Source organism: Berghia stephanieae, chromosome 5 (genome assembly GCF_034508935.2).
Source record: "Berghia stephanieae isolate SIO BIC M18660-M18661 chromosome 5, UCSD_Bste_1.3, whole genome shotgun sequence".
In the NCBI taxonomy this organism is placed as follows: Eukaryota; Metazoa; Mollusca; class Gastropoda; order Nudibranchia; family Aeolidiidae; genus Berghia; species Berghia stephanieae.
The window spans coordinates 52,402,069-52,421,506 of NC_088364.1; the positions used below are offsets into that span (position 1 = coordinate 52,402,069).

Genomic DNA, 19,438 nt, shown 5'->3' on the forward strand with positions numbered 1-19,438 from the left:
CTTTATACGCGAAATGTTACAAGGGGCTGGGGATTCGCTGTGTCACATTTATTAACTGTCGTAGCCAACAATTAGCAAATCATCGCGCTTGGCAATTGGAACCAACGGTGAAGTGATAAGAATAAGCAGAGGAGAGGTGTTGGTTATGCAAATCATCAACTGGATGTGATGTGTTAGCGACTGAGTTTGTATCACACTCTACACACACACCTGCTATGTTCCATTGCTGCTGTTTAAATTTGACTGGCAGATGTTGTGAATAGTTTACCTAAAGGCACATCATCAAGGTCCAAAATCAGTATCAAAGAGCTGAGTGAAGACGACCTTGTTCCTTTTATACAATGTATTGTAGGAGAAGATACTGAACAGAGTTCTGTGATATGTATTGATGCTATGCACAGAGGCAAAACAATCACAACATCTTAAGGGGGCTTTACAGCACTTGTGACATTATTAAGTCATTTCAGCGCCATTAAAAAGGAAGATGATAGAGGAAATGTTGCAGCACAAAGATTTGACCCGCTTGACAAAAGATGTTTTCCCAAACCCTTGTTTTATCACTCGTGTTGCGAGAGAAAGTTGAAACAATTTAGAGGTGGAGTGAGCTCTTTTGAAAAAAAAAAAAAAGAAACCCTCATAAAAGAAGAATCTGGTTGAACCACAGCAAATTTGATTCAAGTAATCTGAGGGGAAAAAGATTGATATTTGAATATAGAAGAAAAAAAATAAGAGAAATAAAACATATGTTTGTTATTGTTCCTTTGTTTTAATATTGACAACGATTAATCTATGCATTGATGTTTTCAAAATACCAAATTTACAACAATATATATGCAATATCCATTCTTTTGTACATTATATTCATGTATGAAAATTCCAGACTAGTCTTAGCCGCAATATGAGATACAACATATTCCTTACTTTTAGTTACCAACAGTGCAGCATGGATATCTCAAATTAGTTGCATCGTGTGCTTGAGGTGACACGTACAATGGGTGGAAAACTGAAAATCTTAACTTTAGCCATATGAAATATGAAGCCAAACAAATGCACTATTGATGCACTTCGTTTAGTTAAAAAAACTAATCACACCTGCCAGCTTGATATAACGTACCAACACACAAAACTGTGTGTACCCTTAAACGTTTATAGTCTGATTAATACAATTTAGTGAGAACAACTCATAAAAAAATGGCTGGCTAAAAACAATAACAAAAAGTTGGTTGATATCAATTTCATTCTATCTAATGGAATATCTTGAATTCTGTAAGTAATTGATCAACACGCATCGCATTTCTGAGTTCCTTTAAAAAAAAAATAATTCTGGAATTCCCACATAAGAATATGGAATACGAGTTACAAAACTTTACCTAAGTGGGAATCAATAATTGTTTGAGATTTCCGACGTACACATGCCAATGTAACAGAAAGAGTTCATAAGTAATGATATAAAAGATAACCATAAAAGAAAAAAAAAAGATGACCATTAACATGCTAACCCACAAAGTGCCAATTGTGACAACCACCAGTGTTAAAGCAAAACTCATAGATTTACACCTCCATATAGGTATAATTTAAAAAATCAATCAATCCAATAAGTTATTAGATGTTACTTTCACTGCATAAAAGGATTTGTTTGTTTCGTTTTTAAGGGTTTTACGGTGCTTGCAACACATGAGGTCATATCAGCGCCAGTAAAAAGGAAGAAAATGGGATAGTAAAAAGGTCTAGAATTACAATTAAAGCATCCACGAATAAGGCAGACAAAGGGGAATTCGTTCAAATAGGGATCAGACGTAGATTCCAAGAGCATACCACCAATGTAATTAGTTTGAGATCACCCATAAGTCTCATCCGGACACAAGTACAAAATCCAACAAAGAGGAATACACTCAAATGCCTACATAAAAAATAATATATAATAATACATACGTAACATTTACAAGGAAAAAAATATCATCTCCCAAAACACTAACTATGCTTTCGACTGTATCCTCCCAGCCAGAAAAAAAACAACAAGTAATCTCATTCCAAGACAAAGACAGAAAGCATGTTGGATAACAGATATAAGGGGATAGAACACACAGCATTAAAGGAGGAAAAGAAAGGAAGAGGATGACCAATGACAGGGGGGTGGGTAAGAGAAATCATTACAATGGACTTCTTGGCATAGTCACTGAAAAGTTTGGTATTCTAAATTGGAAACATTAAAAGGGTACAAAAAACATGAGCTGGTTGATATTTGCTGAGGTTCGAAGTTGTCAGATTGCTTTAAATATTTAGTTGTATTTTTGGTTACAAAAAACCCTAACACTGTTGTTGGATAGTTCTTTGTTAGCATCTAAGACTGATGACGACTTCATGGCAAAACATTGTTGCCTTTATATTAACTTAGTCAAGTAACCATCATTTTTTAATTGCAAAAAAGCACCCAAAAACAAACAAAAAAAGAATCAATTAAAAAATCAGGCACATTTTGATGGATAAGTCACTTCGGACTGGTTGGTATCTTCCATAGACTAAAGTAAAATAAGATAGAGAAAGGGAAATGAAGAGAGAGAGAGGAACCTGGCCTATGACGCTTTGTGGGTTGAGTGACAATGAACATGTCAACAGTAAGTTACAAATGTATCAGTAGTGGTAAATGAACTTAATTTATGCACAAAATGCTTTCACAGAATCATTGCCTGTAGTTTTAAAAATAGACATGTGTAAAAATATGACAAAAAAGTATGAAAATCATTGATAAATGAAATGCCGGGCCTCATTTTCTTACATCAGAAACAAATCATTTGTTGTACGACGGGTCTTTAAACTTGTTTGCTTGTTCCCGAACTCTCCTTTCATATTCTGCTCTGTTTTGACTGAAATTAGAAAAAAAAACAAACAAACAAAAAACTGTATGTATTAGAAAAAAGTTCAGGAATTCAGCCATTTCCACTCCAATTTGGATGTTTACTGCTCTTCGTTGACAAAAATGGTTTTCTAAAATTTTAATGATCATTCCAACTCTGTTGAACTTAGTTAAAAACAATAACAATATTCAAATGTATATGACATGTTTAGTTCTCACCTTGCACAAGGACTAATCCACAACAGAGACAAGAGTAAAGGATATGTGCAAAGCCCGCAACACAACAATCAAGCCAATTTTCACCCCATATTACTTCCAAGTCATAGCCTTTATCAGCCCGGTATCCGCTTTTGCAGAAAATGAGTAGCTTTCCGCATACAGCTAACTTAATGTTGGCTGAGCAGTATGAAAATGTAAAATTTGCATACAGGAAGGATCGTGTATATTATTGGCACTGTAACATAGTAACAAACACATGATTGGGTGGGTTTGTTTTTTTCTTTTTCAGAGCAGAGCCCTCAATAGGTGATCCCCCTCACCCCACAAAAAAAATGTGAGTTGTAACCTATTCTTGGTTATCCAATTCTGTATTTTTTTAATGTTTAATTGAAGAAAGGCCTTCACAATAAGAGAAATACCAGAAGAGAAAAATGATGACAGTGATATACCAGAGTGTCCTTACAAAATTTACAAAAGGTTTTTCTAGGAATATATACATTCACAACTGAGTCTATGATTAAAACTTAAACAATACTCTTAGATTTAGGTTCTACATCCACTGTAAAATTGTCCAAGTCTAGAAAACGAAATGCCTCTGGTTTCTTCATTCCATTCATCATGAAAGTCAAATCAATAAAGCTAATTCAACAACGGAAATAATAAAATAAATGGCTAATAATAATTTAGAAATCAATGTCAAATTAATGCACGTGGACAGAATGAAACAATGAAATAAAAATAATGATCACAAAATGAAAGTAGGTCTTGAAAAGGCTGGGCACACTTTGAATTTAAGTAACTACTATCAGGCTAATTAAACGCAGACAGTCCCTTAAAATGGGGAGAAAAAAAATCATGATAAAATAATTCTTTGACAATGAATCTTTGAAATGATATTTTAAAAATGCTATTGCCAAGAAGAGCCAATGTATAAGAATAGTTTGATAAGACATTTCACATACCAGTAAATTGTGTAAGCTTCTGCTTGGGCGGGATCTTTAATATTTGGTTCATTCAAAAGTTCTTGAATACCCAAAAGAATCTGTAAGAAAACAGGAATGAAATTATAATATATAAGAATAAGAAAACACTGAAATGGGGACAAAGTTAAGTGAGAGGTAAATATTTCAAGAAATTAGGATGAACACACATGATCCAGACCATAAAACAATGGTAGACCTGGTGGATGCATTTCACTTTTCGAAAAACACTAAATATTTAAGCACTGTGCCATCTTGAAAAAACTTCCGTGGAATAAGTATCTTTTAAAAATCCAGAGGGGAAAAGCAGTTTACAAAACATCAGACACTCCCTGATATTTAATTTCAAGATCCAACGACCAAATAATTTATGCACACATCAGTATCTTTCTACAGTAAGATGCAGCAGGGACAGCCCTTATCATGAAGATGCATGGAGTGGGCCATTTCCTGTGATGTGACGTAATGATGCCTTCCCGCATTTGAACCATGTTGTAGGATGAGTTACTGGTCACAATTCATATAAATCTTTAAATCATTGTTTTTCAACATTTTAAATCCCACCATTCGATTCAGCCCCATTCCCCCAAACATTTGCTCTAATACACAAAAAATTCATATTCAAAATTAACTTTTCTATTCGCATGCATCAATCCATACATCGAAGCAACATTTCCATCTATCAGTCTGTCAATCTAACCATCCAACTGTATTGTTTTATCTGTTCAAACTATCAATTAAATTTTATTTCCTCCAAAAGATTTGTTTGAGAAAATAATGGCCTTTCGTAATAGCCACTCCATAACTCATGAATGACGTTTTCTTCACCACAACATACCGAGCTGAATTATTAAGTGCCCCATATGCCAGTTGAGAAAACCTGATTAAATAAAAAATTCATGAATTTCAAAGACACAGCAACCAAATTTTCGGAAAGTGAAAACAGAGCACCAAGAGCAAAACAACACAGACCCAAAACCACATCAATGAACAGTATTCAGTACTATTAAAGTTTGTGTACATTAATAAGCTGTCTAGTGCAACTGTACTTCCAGACCTTAGTTACACCAATTGCATCTATTAGTTAAGTGTAATCTTTATCATGAATTTCTGAATAAGAAAACTTTTTTTTTCATTTTATTTATATTATTGATTGTACTCGACAAAATGAAAAAATAAGGCAAAAATAAGATCTAATTTCATCCAAACTAAATCCTGTGCAAACATGCATAATGTATGTAAATTAATGGGGATAACTTTAAAAATGAGAAAACAAAGCTAACAAGAAAGCAGGACTCTTGAACACAAACTCTATGAAGTGAGGTAAATTGTAAGAGTGAAACAAACTAATCAATGTGTACTTTATGATTTGGAATTCTATCTCAATCTCCATATGGCCTTCAAGGGGAATAAATAGACCATTATAGAGTGTATTGAGCATGGTGTAAACAAAAAAAAAAAAAAATGCTTTGTATCTGTGCACATTTAATGATTTTACAATGAGATTTGGGCTAAAGTAACCTAAATGTGCAAATATTGAGCACCAATTCTTTTAAAGAAGAATCAGAAATCAGACTTCATAACAATCAAAACAAATAATGAATTGTAATTTGTGCCTCCTAGTTGGTTAGAAAAGTTTTTTTTTTAAATCTGTAAAAGGGGTTACTCAAGGTTATCAGAACTCAGACCTGTTTTATAGTCACAGCTGGTCTCCAGTCTTTTTCCTCATCCAGTAAAGACAAACAAACAGTTCCTGACGGATATACATTAGGATGGAAAAGAGGAGGTTCAAATTTACCTGAAAAACAAAAGCAATGTTATGAATCGAATATTGCCATACCGTAAAAATGTATAATTAGACTTTTCTCTCTCTGGTAAACAATAAATAAAATAAGGTACTGTAACTTAATCAGAAATATAAATAAATAAAGTGTAAACAAAAACTTCGGCCCTGAGCAATAATGAACTGAATTTAGGCTGAAATCAATGTAGCAGAAAAGTGATAGGCCTAACACTTCTTACATTTTGGAGGAGAGCTGGGATAATCATCTTTGAAAAGCATTCTGAGATTGTAAAGGCCACTTTCCCATGGTGTCTGAAAAATGAAGGGAATGAGTTAAAAAAAACATAGTAAGATTTACCCTTCTAATTCAATCATGCAGAACGTAATAAAACATAAAAACCAGGACAATAATCAATGAAACATGAGGTTGGGTGTGGCAGCCTACAATCAGGATTGGGTTAAAACATTTTAAAAAATGAGAAAGATGGGGCTAAAACTTTGGAGGCTGCAGTTTTACTGGCACAAAGTTTTATTGCAAGCTGACCTGAAAAAATCATTGCAGGAAATAAAATAAGAGTATATATTTCAATGATTTGTAAAGGGAAATAACCGATTAATAAAGTTTGTCTTTATAAACATTTCTTTTTCTGATTTAATACCTCCTTATCAAAGATATTAATTCAATTTTGCTTTTACTTAACACAAACTCGGTAACAAATAATGAAAAAAGTATGAATAAGATATGAGAACCTTTATAATATATCCCACGCTTACATGCATAAATTTATGTAAATCCTCAAAACAGCATGAAAAATATTAGTGAAAAAAGGGTGTACATAGACAAGCAACATCTAATAAAGAAATGCTTTAAAAATCAAACAAAGCTGGCACCCATAAACTGGCACATTTGTACTTGTACCAGAAATTGCCCGACATCCTGACCCCCCCCCCCCTGGAAAAATCCAGACCTTTTCCGGATTTCCCGGACTTGCTGGGGATCATGCACATAGATAGAACCCTTTCTTAGGACATTATATACTTACTGTTTTCAGTTTAGCAGGTGATTGGAAAATACACTGAGGATTTATAACATACTGAATTCCGAAAATATACGGAATATTGGCAACCTTGTTTATATTTTTACACATTTTCCTAATTGTGTTTGTGTGTTTAAAGTTGCACTGTCTTTTGTTTTATTCCCCAGAAGGGCAAGAGGTGTGGGAGATTCTCAAAGGTGAAATTAAAGCCATCAGAACATTGAGTAAACAATAAATAGTTCACTAAATCTAGAGCTCCCACCATATTAACCAGATAGCACTGGAACCAGATGTGTCAAAGATAAGCACATCAGATATTAAACACTCTAACCATAGACACTTTAGATAAGCTGAACGTATCATTCTTGTCCTTGAGCATTTAAATAGAGTAATATCCGCAAAACATGCTCAAGCGCTTCACAAAAGGTCTCCGGCCAACAGCAACATTTAACTCGTAGGTCAAGAAGTAACACAAGTTAGGCAACATTACATTAGACAGACATCACAATGCCATGTACTCATTTTACACCTGAGTGCAATGACAGAATGTGAGTTAAGAGCCTCTTCCAAGGACTCAACTAAGCACCGCTCAGAGCAGGACTCGAACCCTAGGCATCCAGTACCACATAGTCACATCTTCATTTGCAACATAATAAAAAAAAGGCATTTATATGTTATATGTAATGAGTTACATCAAGCGGACAATATTTGTCATTTTGCATGTTGACAAAGTTACACGGGAAATTGGTTTGTCTCATTATCTGAATTTCATAAAAGCTTTCTGAATGAATTAAAAATTCACTTTTTCAAATGCATCATTAATGATTATTACACCTCAAAAAACCAACTATAATTATATAAAAACCTACCTTTTGCAAGCCGCGTAAAACATTTAGAAAAAAACTATTAATCAAGACCTACCCCTCTTTTGCCTGGAATTCTACACTCCCAATTCAAAAGATTCAGGGTGCCATCTGGATTCTTTACAGGTTTTGCAACAAAGCCCTGAAAAAGAAGAGAATGACTTTGTTAAAGAATACATCATGTTAAATGGGGGGGAGGGGGGGGTTTAACGCTCTCGACCAATCATTTCTACAGAAAAATAATGGAGGAAATGGCAATCATAATTTTTACGCCAGGAAAATTGCCAATATATTTATTTTGAATTTTCAAAGAATACAAATATGAAATACTGACTCTCAAGAAATTTGAAATATGAAACTGCAAGACCAGTGCTTGTTTAAGATTAGACTTCCCTCCTAATATAACAAAAAATATATTAGAAAAAACATCCACAATCACATCCCATATATTGCTGTTTATTCGATTTTTACATGATTGCATCATAAGTAATAAAATATTCTCTTTGTCAATGCTGTATTTCAATCATTCTCATCCTTACCGAATATGAATTGCTATTACATCTTAAATATATGGCATCAACTCATCAAGGCATTGCAAAAAAAAAATTTTTTTAAATCGAATTCCAAATCAAAAGATCTGCCAGTTTGGTCATTGTTTTGCGATAATAAAATAAAAATCCTAATCTACAGTTTGAACCAATAACCCCACAACATCATTTAAAAATTAATATTGTATTTCCACAAAATCATATGATCGTCTACACTACTACTTCATCAAGCAGTGAAATAGATTAATAAAGGCCCATCACAGGCAAAGTCCAAAAAAATTATTTTAAGCTTTCGGGTTGCCAATTCTGCTTTCCCCTGTATCTTCGTTTCACTTTGTGTGGCTATGTTTTCCAAAACCACTCATATTTTTATGATGTAATATCAGACCTGTCAACTTTTTAGAGTCAAAATTCTGGGAACTAAACAAAAAGTTGTATGTGACAATGAATGTGGTAGTGTTGCTGCTGCTGCTGATCTTGTTGCAATTTATGATAACGACGTTTTGTGGTTTTTTTTCCTGGTATAATAGGAATTATATATAATATCAGGATAAATTCGAGAGAGTCGACAGGTCTGAAAAATGAAGAATGATCTTTCTCTATTACGCAAATGCAACTAACAATGAACAATGGAATTAAGTTGAGCAAGTAATCAAGAGTCTCCCATAAAAATGTTCTGGTGTGATGTATATGTTCTTTACATATGTCTGTGTTATTTTTGTATTCTAAAAATAAAATCAATAATCATCATGAGTGAAAAATTGTCCTATGGATCATTTAAAAGGTTACAGCACTCGTTGGATTCTAGCAGCTGAAACCTGATGCTCCAGTGTGCTGGAATCCAGCAAGTACTGTATTGCACATCATCAATGTATTATGATACCATATGATGTGATTATGTTGTGAGTGCAAAATCATAATTCTACTTTACATTGAAAAAAATTGCAGCTTGGTAGCTGTCAAAACTTACAAATGGATGGTCCTTCCTCCAGGCCTTCCTTTCTTCTCCCAATCGACCAAGAGCAATTCCAGACATTTTGACTTGTTACTGAAGATAGGAATGATTTACACAAATTAAACGTTGACAGGTTATTTAGTTATAGGCTCAATTTATAAGTCCAGTCCTCAGGAATCAAGAAGTGTGTGCTTACATAAAAGTGTGAATTTATATTTTTGTACCAAGCAGCCAATGTACCAATTACACTAATCTCTCTTTGCACCTAACCAGCCTGACAGACTATTTTCACTGTATGTAATAGCCAATCAGAAGCCAGGAAACGAACTGTGACGTAGGAGCCTCAGCATCTGGTCCATTCGAAATCGATCCGACATCATTTTCTTCCTGCGTGCAGACGGGTTAAAAAAAAAAGTTTGCCGAGAACAAAAGCTAGGGAGGCCTCCCGAAAGTTCCTCGTTATACCATTTCTTTCAATTTGTACCTTTTGTCAGACGTTTATTTATTCAATTTGTCATTATATAAAACAAACCCTGATACTGATAGAATTGTGAAAGTTTAAAATTTCCTAATTTGATCATTGTTTTGATTATCGGCCGCCATTTTGATTTGTGACGTATTGAAAGGCAGTGCAAAGCAGTCCTAGGGTTATTTTTTGTTTCTATTAGGGATAACTAGTGGTCGTTTGTTTTTCTTATTAGGGGTAGTTAAAGGTACTAGGTTGTATTTTTTCTTAGGAATAGTTGAGCGAATATTTGGGTTCCCTGCCTTAGGACGAGGAGCTTTCAGAAGGCCTCCCAAAGCTCTAACTCTAACAATACCAGCGGAATGGGGGATACAGAATTAGGTCCAGTTACCGATTAAGCTTTTCAATTTCGTGGCAGCGATGGGGTCTCGAACCCGCGACCTTACTTACTGGTATGACAACTCCGCCTGGCCGGGGAGAGCGTGGCTCGACTGTATGATTATGAGATATTCACAACTCGAGAAAAAGTGATTTTGATCTCTCTGTCTATCTTGAGCCTTCTACTTCTACACCATTATCGCTGTACGGTGAAAATAGTGTGACAGGCTATTTTCACCGTGTATGAGTATGGTGAAAATCGTCTACACACTACATACAGTGAACATAGCCTTCCATACCATTATAGTGAATATAGTCTCCAACACTATTATCACCGTACACTGAATATAGCCTTCTACTTCTACACCATTATCACTGTACAGTGAATATTATAGCCTACGGTGAAAGTGGTTCCCCACGCCCACACTATTATCACCATACAGTGAAATTCATCCAAGATATTACCGTACGAGGAAAATAGTCTCCCACACTATTATCCCCGTACAGTGAATATAGCCTTCCACACCATTATCACCGTACGGCGGTGAATAGTGTGTCAGCAGGCCATTTTCACAGTACGCGAGTCTCTCTTGCTTAGTTTACCCTAGATACGGTCTGCCGCCTGGAATGATGACACCGGATGTTGCTTATCGTTGTATGCCAGATTCTTATCGTTGTATGCCAGATTGGCATTTTCTTTTTTATGTGTTTTATCATTATGTGCGAATTTAATGTATAATGCTTTTATACGTTTTTGAACCCGTTTTTGAACAAATAAACGTATATTTGAAAATGGGTAATAAAAACAGTAAAACATTTTTTGACGTGTTCAATCATTTGGATTTCACGTGGGGTTTTTTGCCGTTTTTTTTTTGTCTGGTGTGTTTGTGTTTTTCGCGCCGCGGCATTTCGATTCTCGTAATGGCGTTACAAGTTATATGCTCAGACGAGGACAGAAGAAGACGCTATTCTCTTTCTTCAGACTAAAGGTTTATTAACAAGAAACCCACCAAATTGTGCGACTTGCAATCGAGTCACCACTCTTATAAAGAAAAGTGCCACAAGTGACAACAGGTACTGGCGTTGCCCTACCCACAAGAGTGTCAAAGTTCCCTTAAGGAGAGGATCGTTCTTTGAACATCAGTGTCTTCCTCTGAGGAAAATTGTTGAGCTGCTCCTTTTGTGGGCTTTCAAGGAGCCGATCCTAAACAGTACAGGGCTCACTGGAGTGAGTGAAAATTCTGTTTTACAGTGGTATGGTTTTTTCCGAGTCATTTGTTCGTGGTGGCTTTTGAACAACCTGTACAAAATAGGTGGTCCAGGCCTCACAGTCGAGATCGACGAAAGTCTAGTGGCCAAAAGGAAAAACAACGCGGGCCGAGTTGCTGAGCAACAGTGGGTGTTTGGTGGTGTGTGTAGGGAGACGGGACAGGGATTTTTAGTGGTCGTGGATAACGACAAATCAGCGGCTAGACTGTTGCCACTTATTCGGGAGCACATCGCCCCCGGTTCCACTATACACAGTGACGGCTGGGCTGCATACAACGGGATAGCCAACCTCCATACCAACACCTGGTGGTGAACCACACAGCTAACTTTGTTGACCCCCAGCACGGCGTCTAAACTGCACTATAAATCTGACCGTTTAGTTTCCCGCTGTTCCGAGCGCCGACGTAACCTCACCCGACAGGTAACCGGGGTCAACAGCGGTCAGCCGATATCAATTCCCAGAACGTAGATTTGACGTGCATTGGGTGATACCAATGGATGATTTCCGTACCAATTAACCTCACGATCTTCGTGACGATGCAATTCCACCCAAAATGCAAAGAATTCTCGCAGACTTCCTCTTTCCATCGGTCCAATTTTTATTTCAATATCTCCAGTACTTATTCCACAAGCCGTGATTCAAATTCACCTATTTTTCTATAACATTTAAATAAAATTACTTGTAATTACCTCAGGATTCTAAAAAAACGTTGCTATAAACTTCAAATTTTTTTGGGTGTGATTCACAAGGCACAAGTTTTACTACGAAATGAGGTAAGTTTCATTTACTCTTCAGTTTTCATTATTTTGTAATGATTATTTTTCCGCGGTAGGTCAGGTAATAATGATATTACCTCTTTAGCCTTGTTCTTGAAACGTAATATTTCGCTGCGGTTTTATTGTTAATTATATTTTTATTTTTTTCAATGATGAGTTAATTTGATTTTTAAATTGCATAATTTGAATTATCTTGCTAATGTTTAATTTTAAATGACATTGTGTGTTGGGCCTCAACTTAGCTCAACTGCTTGTTAGAATTTTCCTGCCCCCCCCCCCCCCTTTTCTTTCACCAAATTGGGTGAAGTATTTGGTTTTTCTTTTTCCAAATTTTATGTACGCTGTTATGTATGCGTGGATATGAGAAGTAATACAGAGTGTTTTAGAACTCATTTTATTCATTAATTCACTATATCATTGCTTACATCACTCAGTCAATTTTGATTTCTCTTACAGCATGGACCACACAATTGCAAGTCATAACCAAGCAGTGAATTCATTATGTAGGACATGTGGTATGATTTGTTTAACACAGAAATAGAAACGTGCCCGCAAGAAACCATTTAAATGTTCAAATTATTCTAATGACATTCTTTTAGTCTATGGGACTGACACGGCATTGGACAAGCAAGGAGCACACTCATAATTTATGTGTAAAAAGTACACATTATAAAACACATTGAACACACGACTCATTAGCTTCTTTGTATTTTCTCATTGCCAAGACGCTAATAATAAATAAATCAACCTTGAAGCGGGTTGCACTTGCATGTTTGATATCGACAGAGTAGAATATAACAACAAACTCCAAAACGCAGGAGAGACTTTCAAATCTCATGCACGAGCCACTGACCCTCAGGGATGGTCCTATTGCCTCTGAATTGGACAGAATACCGCATTACACCACAGGCTTACCACAGCAGATCATTCATTGGCAACCACTGCCACAAATACTTACAAAGTCTACACTTACAATATTCCAACAAACAAAGAACTGCACCCATGACTCACTCATCATTGACGACGCATGCAGTATTGGATTAATTTTCGACAATATAAACAAGGCCTATAGTCATACCTGGATACCTACCTGGATACCTCTGTATAGAGCTTTTAGACTTGGTGTAGTCTCCTTCGCTCCTCCTCATCTATTAATGATTGGACCAATTTTTATAATTGAACTTGTTTCCTAGGGTGTTGCTTATCTCCAACTCTGCTTTGAATTTATTCAAATTTTTTGCTGATACTGTGGTTTCTTGTAGTTTATTCCAGTTATTTACAATTCTAGATGAAAAAAAGTTCCTTCTTTCATTTGTTTTAAAACGTTCTTTTTTCAGTTTCTTGCTGTTTCCTCGTGTCTGAATGTTCTTGTTTGGTTTAAGGAATCCTGCCTCTACCCTGTCTATTCCCTTTACTATTTTATATGTTTGGATCATATCTCCCCTTCTTCTCCTGTAATCTAAGGTCGGGAGATTTAATTCTTTCAATCTCTCACAGTATGTTTTGTCTTTCAGGTGTGTGATAAGTTTTGTTGCTCTCCTTTGCACTCTTTCCAAACAGTCTTTGTCTCCCTCAAACTTCGGATACCATATGCAGTTAGCATATTCCAGCTTTGATCTAACCATAGTCTTGTAGATGGTAGTCATGTGTTTTGTTTTCAGATTCTTGAAATTTCTTTTCACTATTCCGAGTGTTTTACTAGCCTTAGATTGAACATCTTTAATTTGCTTCTTGAAGTTTAGCTTCCTATCAATAAATACTCCTAGGTCTTTTTCCCCCTTGGATTTCTGCAGGGGGTTTTCTTTCATTATATAGTTTGCTTCTCTGTTGTTTTTTCCTAGGTGAAGAACTGCACATTTATCTACATTGAACTCCATCTGCCATATTTCGGACCATTCTTCAAGCTTTTTCAAATCTTGTTGTAAGGTGTTTCTTTCTTCTTCTGTATTAGCTACTCCATAGAGCTTAGTATCATCGGCAAAGATTTTACATTTAGACGATAGATTGTCTGGCAAGTCATTGATATAAATCAGGAAGAGAACTGGTCCCAGTACACTTCCTTGTGGAACTCCACTTGTTACCAGTCTCTCTGTTGATGCTGTTCCATTCACTATCACTTTTTGTCTTCTATCTTTGAGGAAATCTCGGACCCATTTGACTGTCTGATCATTAATTTGATACTGTTCCAATTTCCTGATTAGGCGCCAGTGTGGAACTTTGTCAAATGCCTTTCTGAAGTCGAGGTATATGACATCTAAATTGTTGCCTAATTCCAGGTCTCTCGTCCAGTCATCCATTGTTTCAAGTAGGTTTGTTACTGTAGACCTTCCCGCCATGAAACCATGTTGATCTTTGCTGAATAGTTTGTTCTTGGTCATATGATCAACCATTTCTTCTCTAATCAGCTGTTCCATGAGCTTGCAGACGACAGATGTCAGGCTCACTGGTCTGTAGTTTTCTGGATTTTTTCTGTCTCCCTTCTTGAATATGGCTGTGACGTTAGCTTCTTTCCATTCCCTTGGTAGTCTTCCTTCTTTCATCGACTGGTTAAATATCTTGGTTAGGGGTTCTACTAGCTGCACTGCTAAGTTTTTTAGGATGTAAGGATGAAGTTTGTCAGGTCCAGGTGATTTACTCTCCTTTAGGTTTTGTAGTCTCTTCATTACTCTCTCTTCAGTAATCGGCCATTGTGTAGTATCTATATTACTTCTTTTAGCAATATCTGGCAAGTTTTTCTGGTTCTCCACTGTAAAGACACTTGCAAAGAAGAGATTTAGCACCTCTGCCTTGTCTTCATCTTCAGATGCCCAAGTGCCATCTTCTTTTTTTATGTCACAGGTTCCCTGTCTTGTCTTCATTTTACTGTTTACATAACTCCAGAATACTTTAGGATTTTCTTTCGTTTCCTCTGCTATCTTGTTCTCATACTTTTGATGCGCTTGTCGGACTATTTTAGTAGTTGCGTTTCTCACTCTTTTGTATTTGTCCCAATCCTCTTCCTTTTTGCTTCTAGAGTATCTTCTATTTACTGCCTTCTTCTTCCGTAATGCCTCTCTCACTTCCTGCGTCATCCAAGGTTGATTTCTTCTCCCAACCCGGTTCCCTCTGCTTTTCGGGATGTTTTTCTCGAAGCATTGGTTAAGTACTCTGGTAAATCTACTCCAGTTGTTTCCTACGGTGTCCTCGATTAGTATTTCCTCCCATTTGATATGCCCCAGTTTCTCTTTCATACTCTCTAGATCAGCCTTCCTATATCTGAGTGTCAGTTTTTCATCTACAGTCTCTGATGTCGCCCTCAGTTTTAGGAATATGGTCGCATGGTCGCTTTTTCCCAGTGGGTGGCTCAGTCTTAGGTCGATTATGTCATTTTCTTCCTCCATCAATATCAAGTCCAATACGTTGGGCTTTTGGTTTTTTCTCTGTCTCGTGGGTTCTTTTATTATCTGTTGTAGGTAGCAATCTTCGATGGTTTCTATGAAACTTTCCTCCAGGCTTCCCTCTTTTGGTTCGTCCATCCCTTTCCACTCCAGTTTCGGCATGTTGAAGTCTCCCATAATAATTATCTCTGAATGCTTTTTTGTGATGCTCTCCTTATCATCTCCAACATTCTCTCTATTATTTTCTCCTGTGCTATTTGGGCTCCGATAAATCACTCCTACTAGTATCTGACTTTGTCCAGTTACTCCAATCGAGCACCAAGCGCTCTCCCTAAAGTCGTGATCTGTGAGTTCCTCTATGGGGTTAACCTTGAGGTTCTCTCTCACCAATAAGTATACTCCTCTGCCGGAAGTTTCAAAATCTCTGCTAGCTATTATAGTGTATCCCTCAATACCTAACTCTGCTATGGTTGGGTGTGTTGTTGCATTCTTTGGCTTAGCTTCTGTTATTGCTATTACATCTGGATCTTCTTCTTCTGCCATAGCCTTTAGCTCCTCTCTCTTATTCATCACACTGTCTGCGTTCGTGTACATGAACTTCAGGGTATTTTTCATATTCACGTGCTGCCCCTCCTTATCATTTACTGGTACTTCTCTTTTTTGAATTTTCTTGTTGTCTTCGAGTCCTTGCTCAGAAACATTTTGGGCAATTGGACTGACACGTTTCCAATATAGTCATTCCTCATCCCAATCCCAGTCATTTCCTCCAACATCGCTGTCTCTCTTTCTTATTTGTTCACTAAACTTCTCCCTGAAAATGACCCTTTTCTTATATATGACTACATCTTCCCCTGCTTCTCGTCTTCTCTTCAGCTCCTCTCTTAACTCCTTGGCCTGCTCTCTTTGCATAATTGTTTGGTCAGCTCCAATATACACCTTTTGTAAGCATTCCCGTTTATGGTCTTTCAACTGTTTGCTGTTCCTAAGAGCAGTGTTACGCTGATCCGTTGACATCAGACTTATTTTCATGGGTCTTGGTCTATCTTCTCTTCTGCCCAATCTGATCACTTGCTCTATAGGGTTGAGGCTGTCTTTGTTTCCATGAACCTGCAACTCTTTGAGTACCATTTGGGCTTTTCTTATATCTTCCTTGTTGTCGCCATCTTTAGCTTCTGGTATGCCATACATAATTACATTCTTCACTCTCTTAGCCCTTTCATTTCTCTCCTCTTCTAGTTCCAGGTTCTTTTTCACCATTGCCTGCTTCTTCTCCTCAGTTTCATTGATTTTCCTCATTTCATTTATATCTTGTCTTACTCTATCTGACTTTTCTTCTGTACTTCTCTTGAGTCTCTCCTTAATCTCACTCGCCTCAGACATAGGGTAGGCCTCTATCTCATCCTTTGCTGTTGATTTCACTATTTCTATCATCTCCTCTGTGAATTCACCTTTTTGAATGATATTCACACTTTTATCTACGTCTTCTACTTTTTTCCTGAGTTTATCTACTTCCTTTTCAAGCTGCATGAAATTGCCCAAGAACTTTGAGGCCACTTTGTTGCAGGACTTAAGAGCAGTAGTAATGCAGCAGCGGACATTCTTTTTCTGAGTCTTTCTTCAACAGTTGATAGGTGTCATCATCTATCTTTTCACACAAAGTATGAAACCACTGGTCACAGAGCTCGCACTGTAAGCATTTCTCAATCTCTTTGCATACATATTCACATTTTCCGCAAGTCTCAGTCTCAGCTTTTGCTTTTGCCTTATTTGTACCCATCGGTGCAGGGCTTTCTTTCCTACTACTGCCACTACTAGTACTGGCACTGCCAGATCTACCTTTCCTACTACTGCTGTTTAAGCTCATCTTCTTACTTGTTAATGAATAGATCTATCTAAGTCTTAGCTGTACTGTATCACTGTATCTTGTTGTTCACTCCAATCTGATAAGTATCTAACTAACCTCAACTAGATATCTCAAGTACACACACAAGCCGGAATCCTCTCGAAGGCAGAAATTGCATAAATCCAATTCGAAAATGAACAAGTTTTGATGTCCGATATTTCATTCAAGTTTTGTGTTTCTGGTCATGTGCACAACTTTATTTCACACACAAAATCAATCAAAGCAGACACAATCCAATATATTCAAAGTGCAATAAAACAGTACACGGATACATGCAGAAAATATTTTCCAAACAAAATAATCCCAAAACAACACCTCCTTGAGTACCACTGCATACCACACATCACTCAATATAAGTTTAGACTTAGACTTCTTGGAGAACAAGGCACAGACCTGTCACCAAACAACAGCAAAATTGGAAAAAAAAGAGCATCCGGCATTATCAATGATATGAATAAAATGCGATTTGTCATCAACGCAATGCAGTTAAAGACCAGCCCCAAACTACACTGACGAGTTTGAATGCTCGTAGCGGATATATTTTTGTTGAGGAAAAATACGTTGTTTGTGAGGAGAAGTATTTACATCTTGTCTTTATAATACATAAAATTCAGACAAATCCATAGCAACGTTTTTTTCTCTCTAATTTTTGAAATGTTGCACCCGCTATATTTTTTGTGTAATTTGTTACCGTCCATTGATAACTTATATTGAGAAATCTAGTAATACTATGAAAAAATAAAAAACACACAGTAAAAGTAGAAAATATAAACTTTTATACCAAGTAGTGATATTTCAACTCATTCAATATGGGTGTCTAACAGACAATAAAACAAAACATTGTTAATTGAGTGAAACGGCAATCCCCGTTAGGTAAATTCCTCTCGGTGATTGACCGCTCACCGTGACCGGGTCAGCAGGTGTCAGGAACGGGATACCGTCTCAACTAAACTGTTGTCGTTGTGTACGCTGTGCCAGACAGGCGCATGCACCAACACTATTGAGTGTTATTGGAAGAACTGCAAACGTAGCTTCAAGTCTGGAATCTCATTTGGATGAATTTATGTGGAGGGAGCTATACGGGAAGACTCACCAAGAAGCCCTTCAACATATTATTCTCCATCTTTCGCAGTGGTATCCAGTATAGGGTGAGTTATAAATACTGTTTACTACTAGTATATGAAAAAAAACCAACAAAACAAAACAAAATCCTGTCCAGATCTAATTATCTACTATGAATCTAGAAATAGATATATTTAGATCTCGAAGCGAACTAGATTTTATATTTTAAAAAATATTAGATCTCAAAAAAAAATTAATTAAATAAATAAAAATTTTGGCCAAAAAATAATTTGGCCAGAAATTAGTTGGGGGCCCCGAGTTTGCGTAAAAAATAAAAAAGATTTGGCCAGCAATTTTTTGGGTCCCCGAATTTGCCTAAAAAAATATAAAAAATTTGGCCAGAAATTATTGGGTCCCCGAGTTTGCGGTAGTACCGGAAATCGTCCACCAAGATATATTTACCGTACGGTGAAAATAGTCTCCCGCACCATTATCACCGTACAGTGAATATAGCCTTCCACATCATTATCATCGTACGGTGAATAGTGTGTCAGTGCAGGCTATTTTCACCGTACGGTGATAATAGTGTGGGAGACTATTTGAAAAGATGATCATCATCCCTCCAACACCAGCAATGGGAGAAAAGATCGTCTTCATGTCTATCCATCTCCTCACTTCACCTCCCATCAAATTTGATGAAGTCAAAGAAATACGGGACTACAGCAACTAAATTCTTTACACTGTAATATTAAATTATCAATATTTAACTTAAGGAAAGAACTGTGAAAGTGAATTTGAATCCAGAGAAAAACTTACATTATTTGGTGTGCGCGAACTGCAAACAATGAATGAGAAAAATAATTCTGCAGATGAGTAAACCGGAAGTTTAAAGTATCGTTGGTTCTCACACTGGTTCTCATAATCATTTGATGGCGTTGAATTCAATCGTTCACAACGACTTGTATCA

The 19,438-nt window shown here is 36.5% G+C and overlaps 2 protein-coding genes across 2 annotated transcripts; one reads left to right on the plus strand and one right to left on the minus strand.

The window, feature by feature from the left end:
• Nucleotides 1–746: 746 nt before the first annotated feature.
• On the minus strand, nt 747–19,379 carry LOC144973170 (SUMO-conjugating enzyme UBC9-B). Its single transcript, XM_078915293.1, has 7 exons — nt 19,288–19,379; nt 9,255–9,332; nt 7,795–7,878; nt 6,076–6,148; nt 5,742–5,851; nt 4,036–4,115; nt 747–2,864 (listed from the first exon to the last, which is right to left on the minus strand). The coding sequence occupies exons 2-7, from the start codon at nt 9,318–9,320 to the stop codon at nt 2,789–2,791; spliced, it is 489 nt and encodes a 162-aa protein (XP_078771419.1). The 5' UTR covers nt 9,321–9,332; nt 19,288–19,379; the 3' UTR covers nt 747–2,788.
• LOC144973968 (uncharacterized) lies at nt 10,068–11,665 on the plus strand. Its single transcript, XM_078916858.1, has 2 exons — nt 10,068–10,091; nt 11,030–11,665. The coding sequence occupies exons 1-2, from the start codon at nt 10,068–10,070 to the stop codon at nt 11,663–11,665; spliced, it is 660 nt and encodes a 219-aa protein (XP_078772984.1).
• Nucleotides 19,380–19,438: the final 59 nt, after the last annotated feature.

Coding starts and splice junctions, on each gene's coding strand:
- LOC144973968 (XM_078916858.1), top strand. CDS start 10,068: ATGGGGGATACAGAATTAGGTCCA. Junction 10,092..11,029: donor GGGATACAGAATTAGGTCCA/GTTACCGATTAA, acceptor TTATATGCTCAG/ACGAGGACAGAAGAAGACGC.
- LOC144973170 (XM_078915293.1), bottom strand. CDS start 9,320: ATGTCTGGAATTGCTCTTGGTCGATTGGGAGAAGAAAGGAAGGCCTGG. Junction 7,879..9,254: donor GGAGGAAGGACCATCCATTT/GTAAGTTTTGAC, acceptor CTTCTTTTTCAG/GGCTTTGTTGCAAAACCTGT. Junction 4,116..5,741: donor CAGCTGTGACTATAAAACAG/GTCTGAGTTCTG, acceptor GTTTTCTTACAG/ATTCTTTTGGGTATTCAAGA.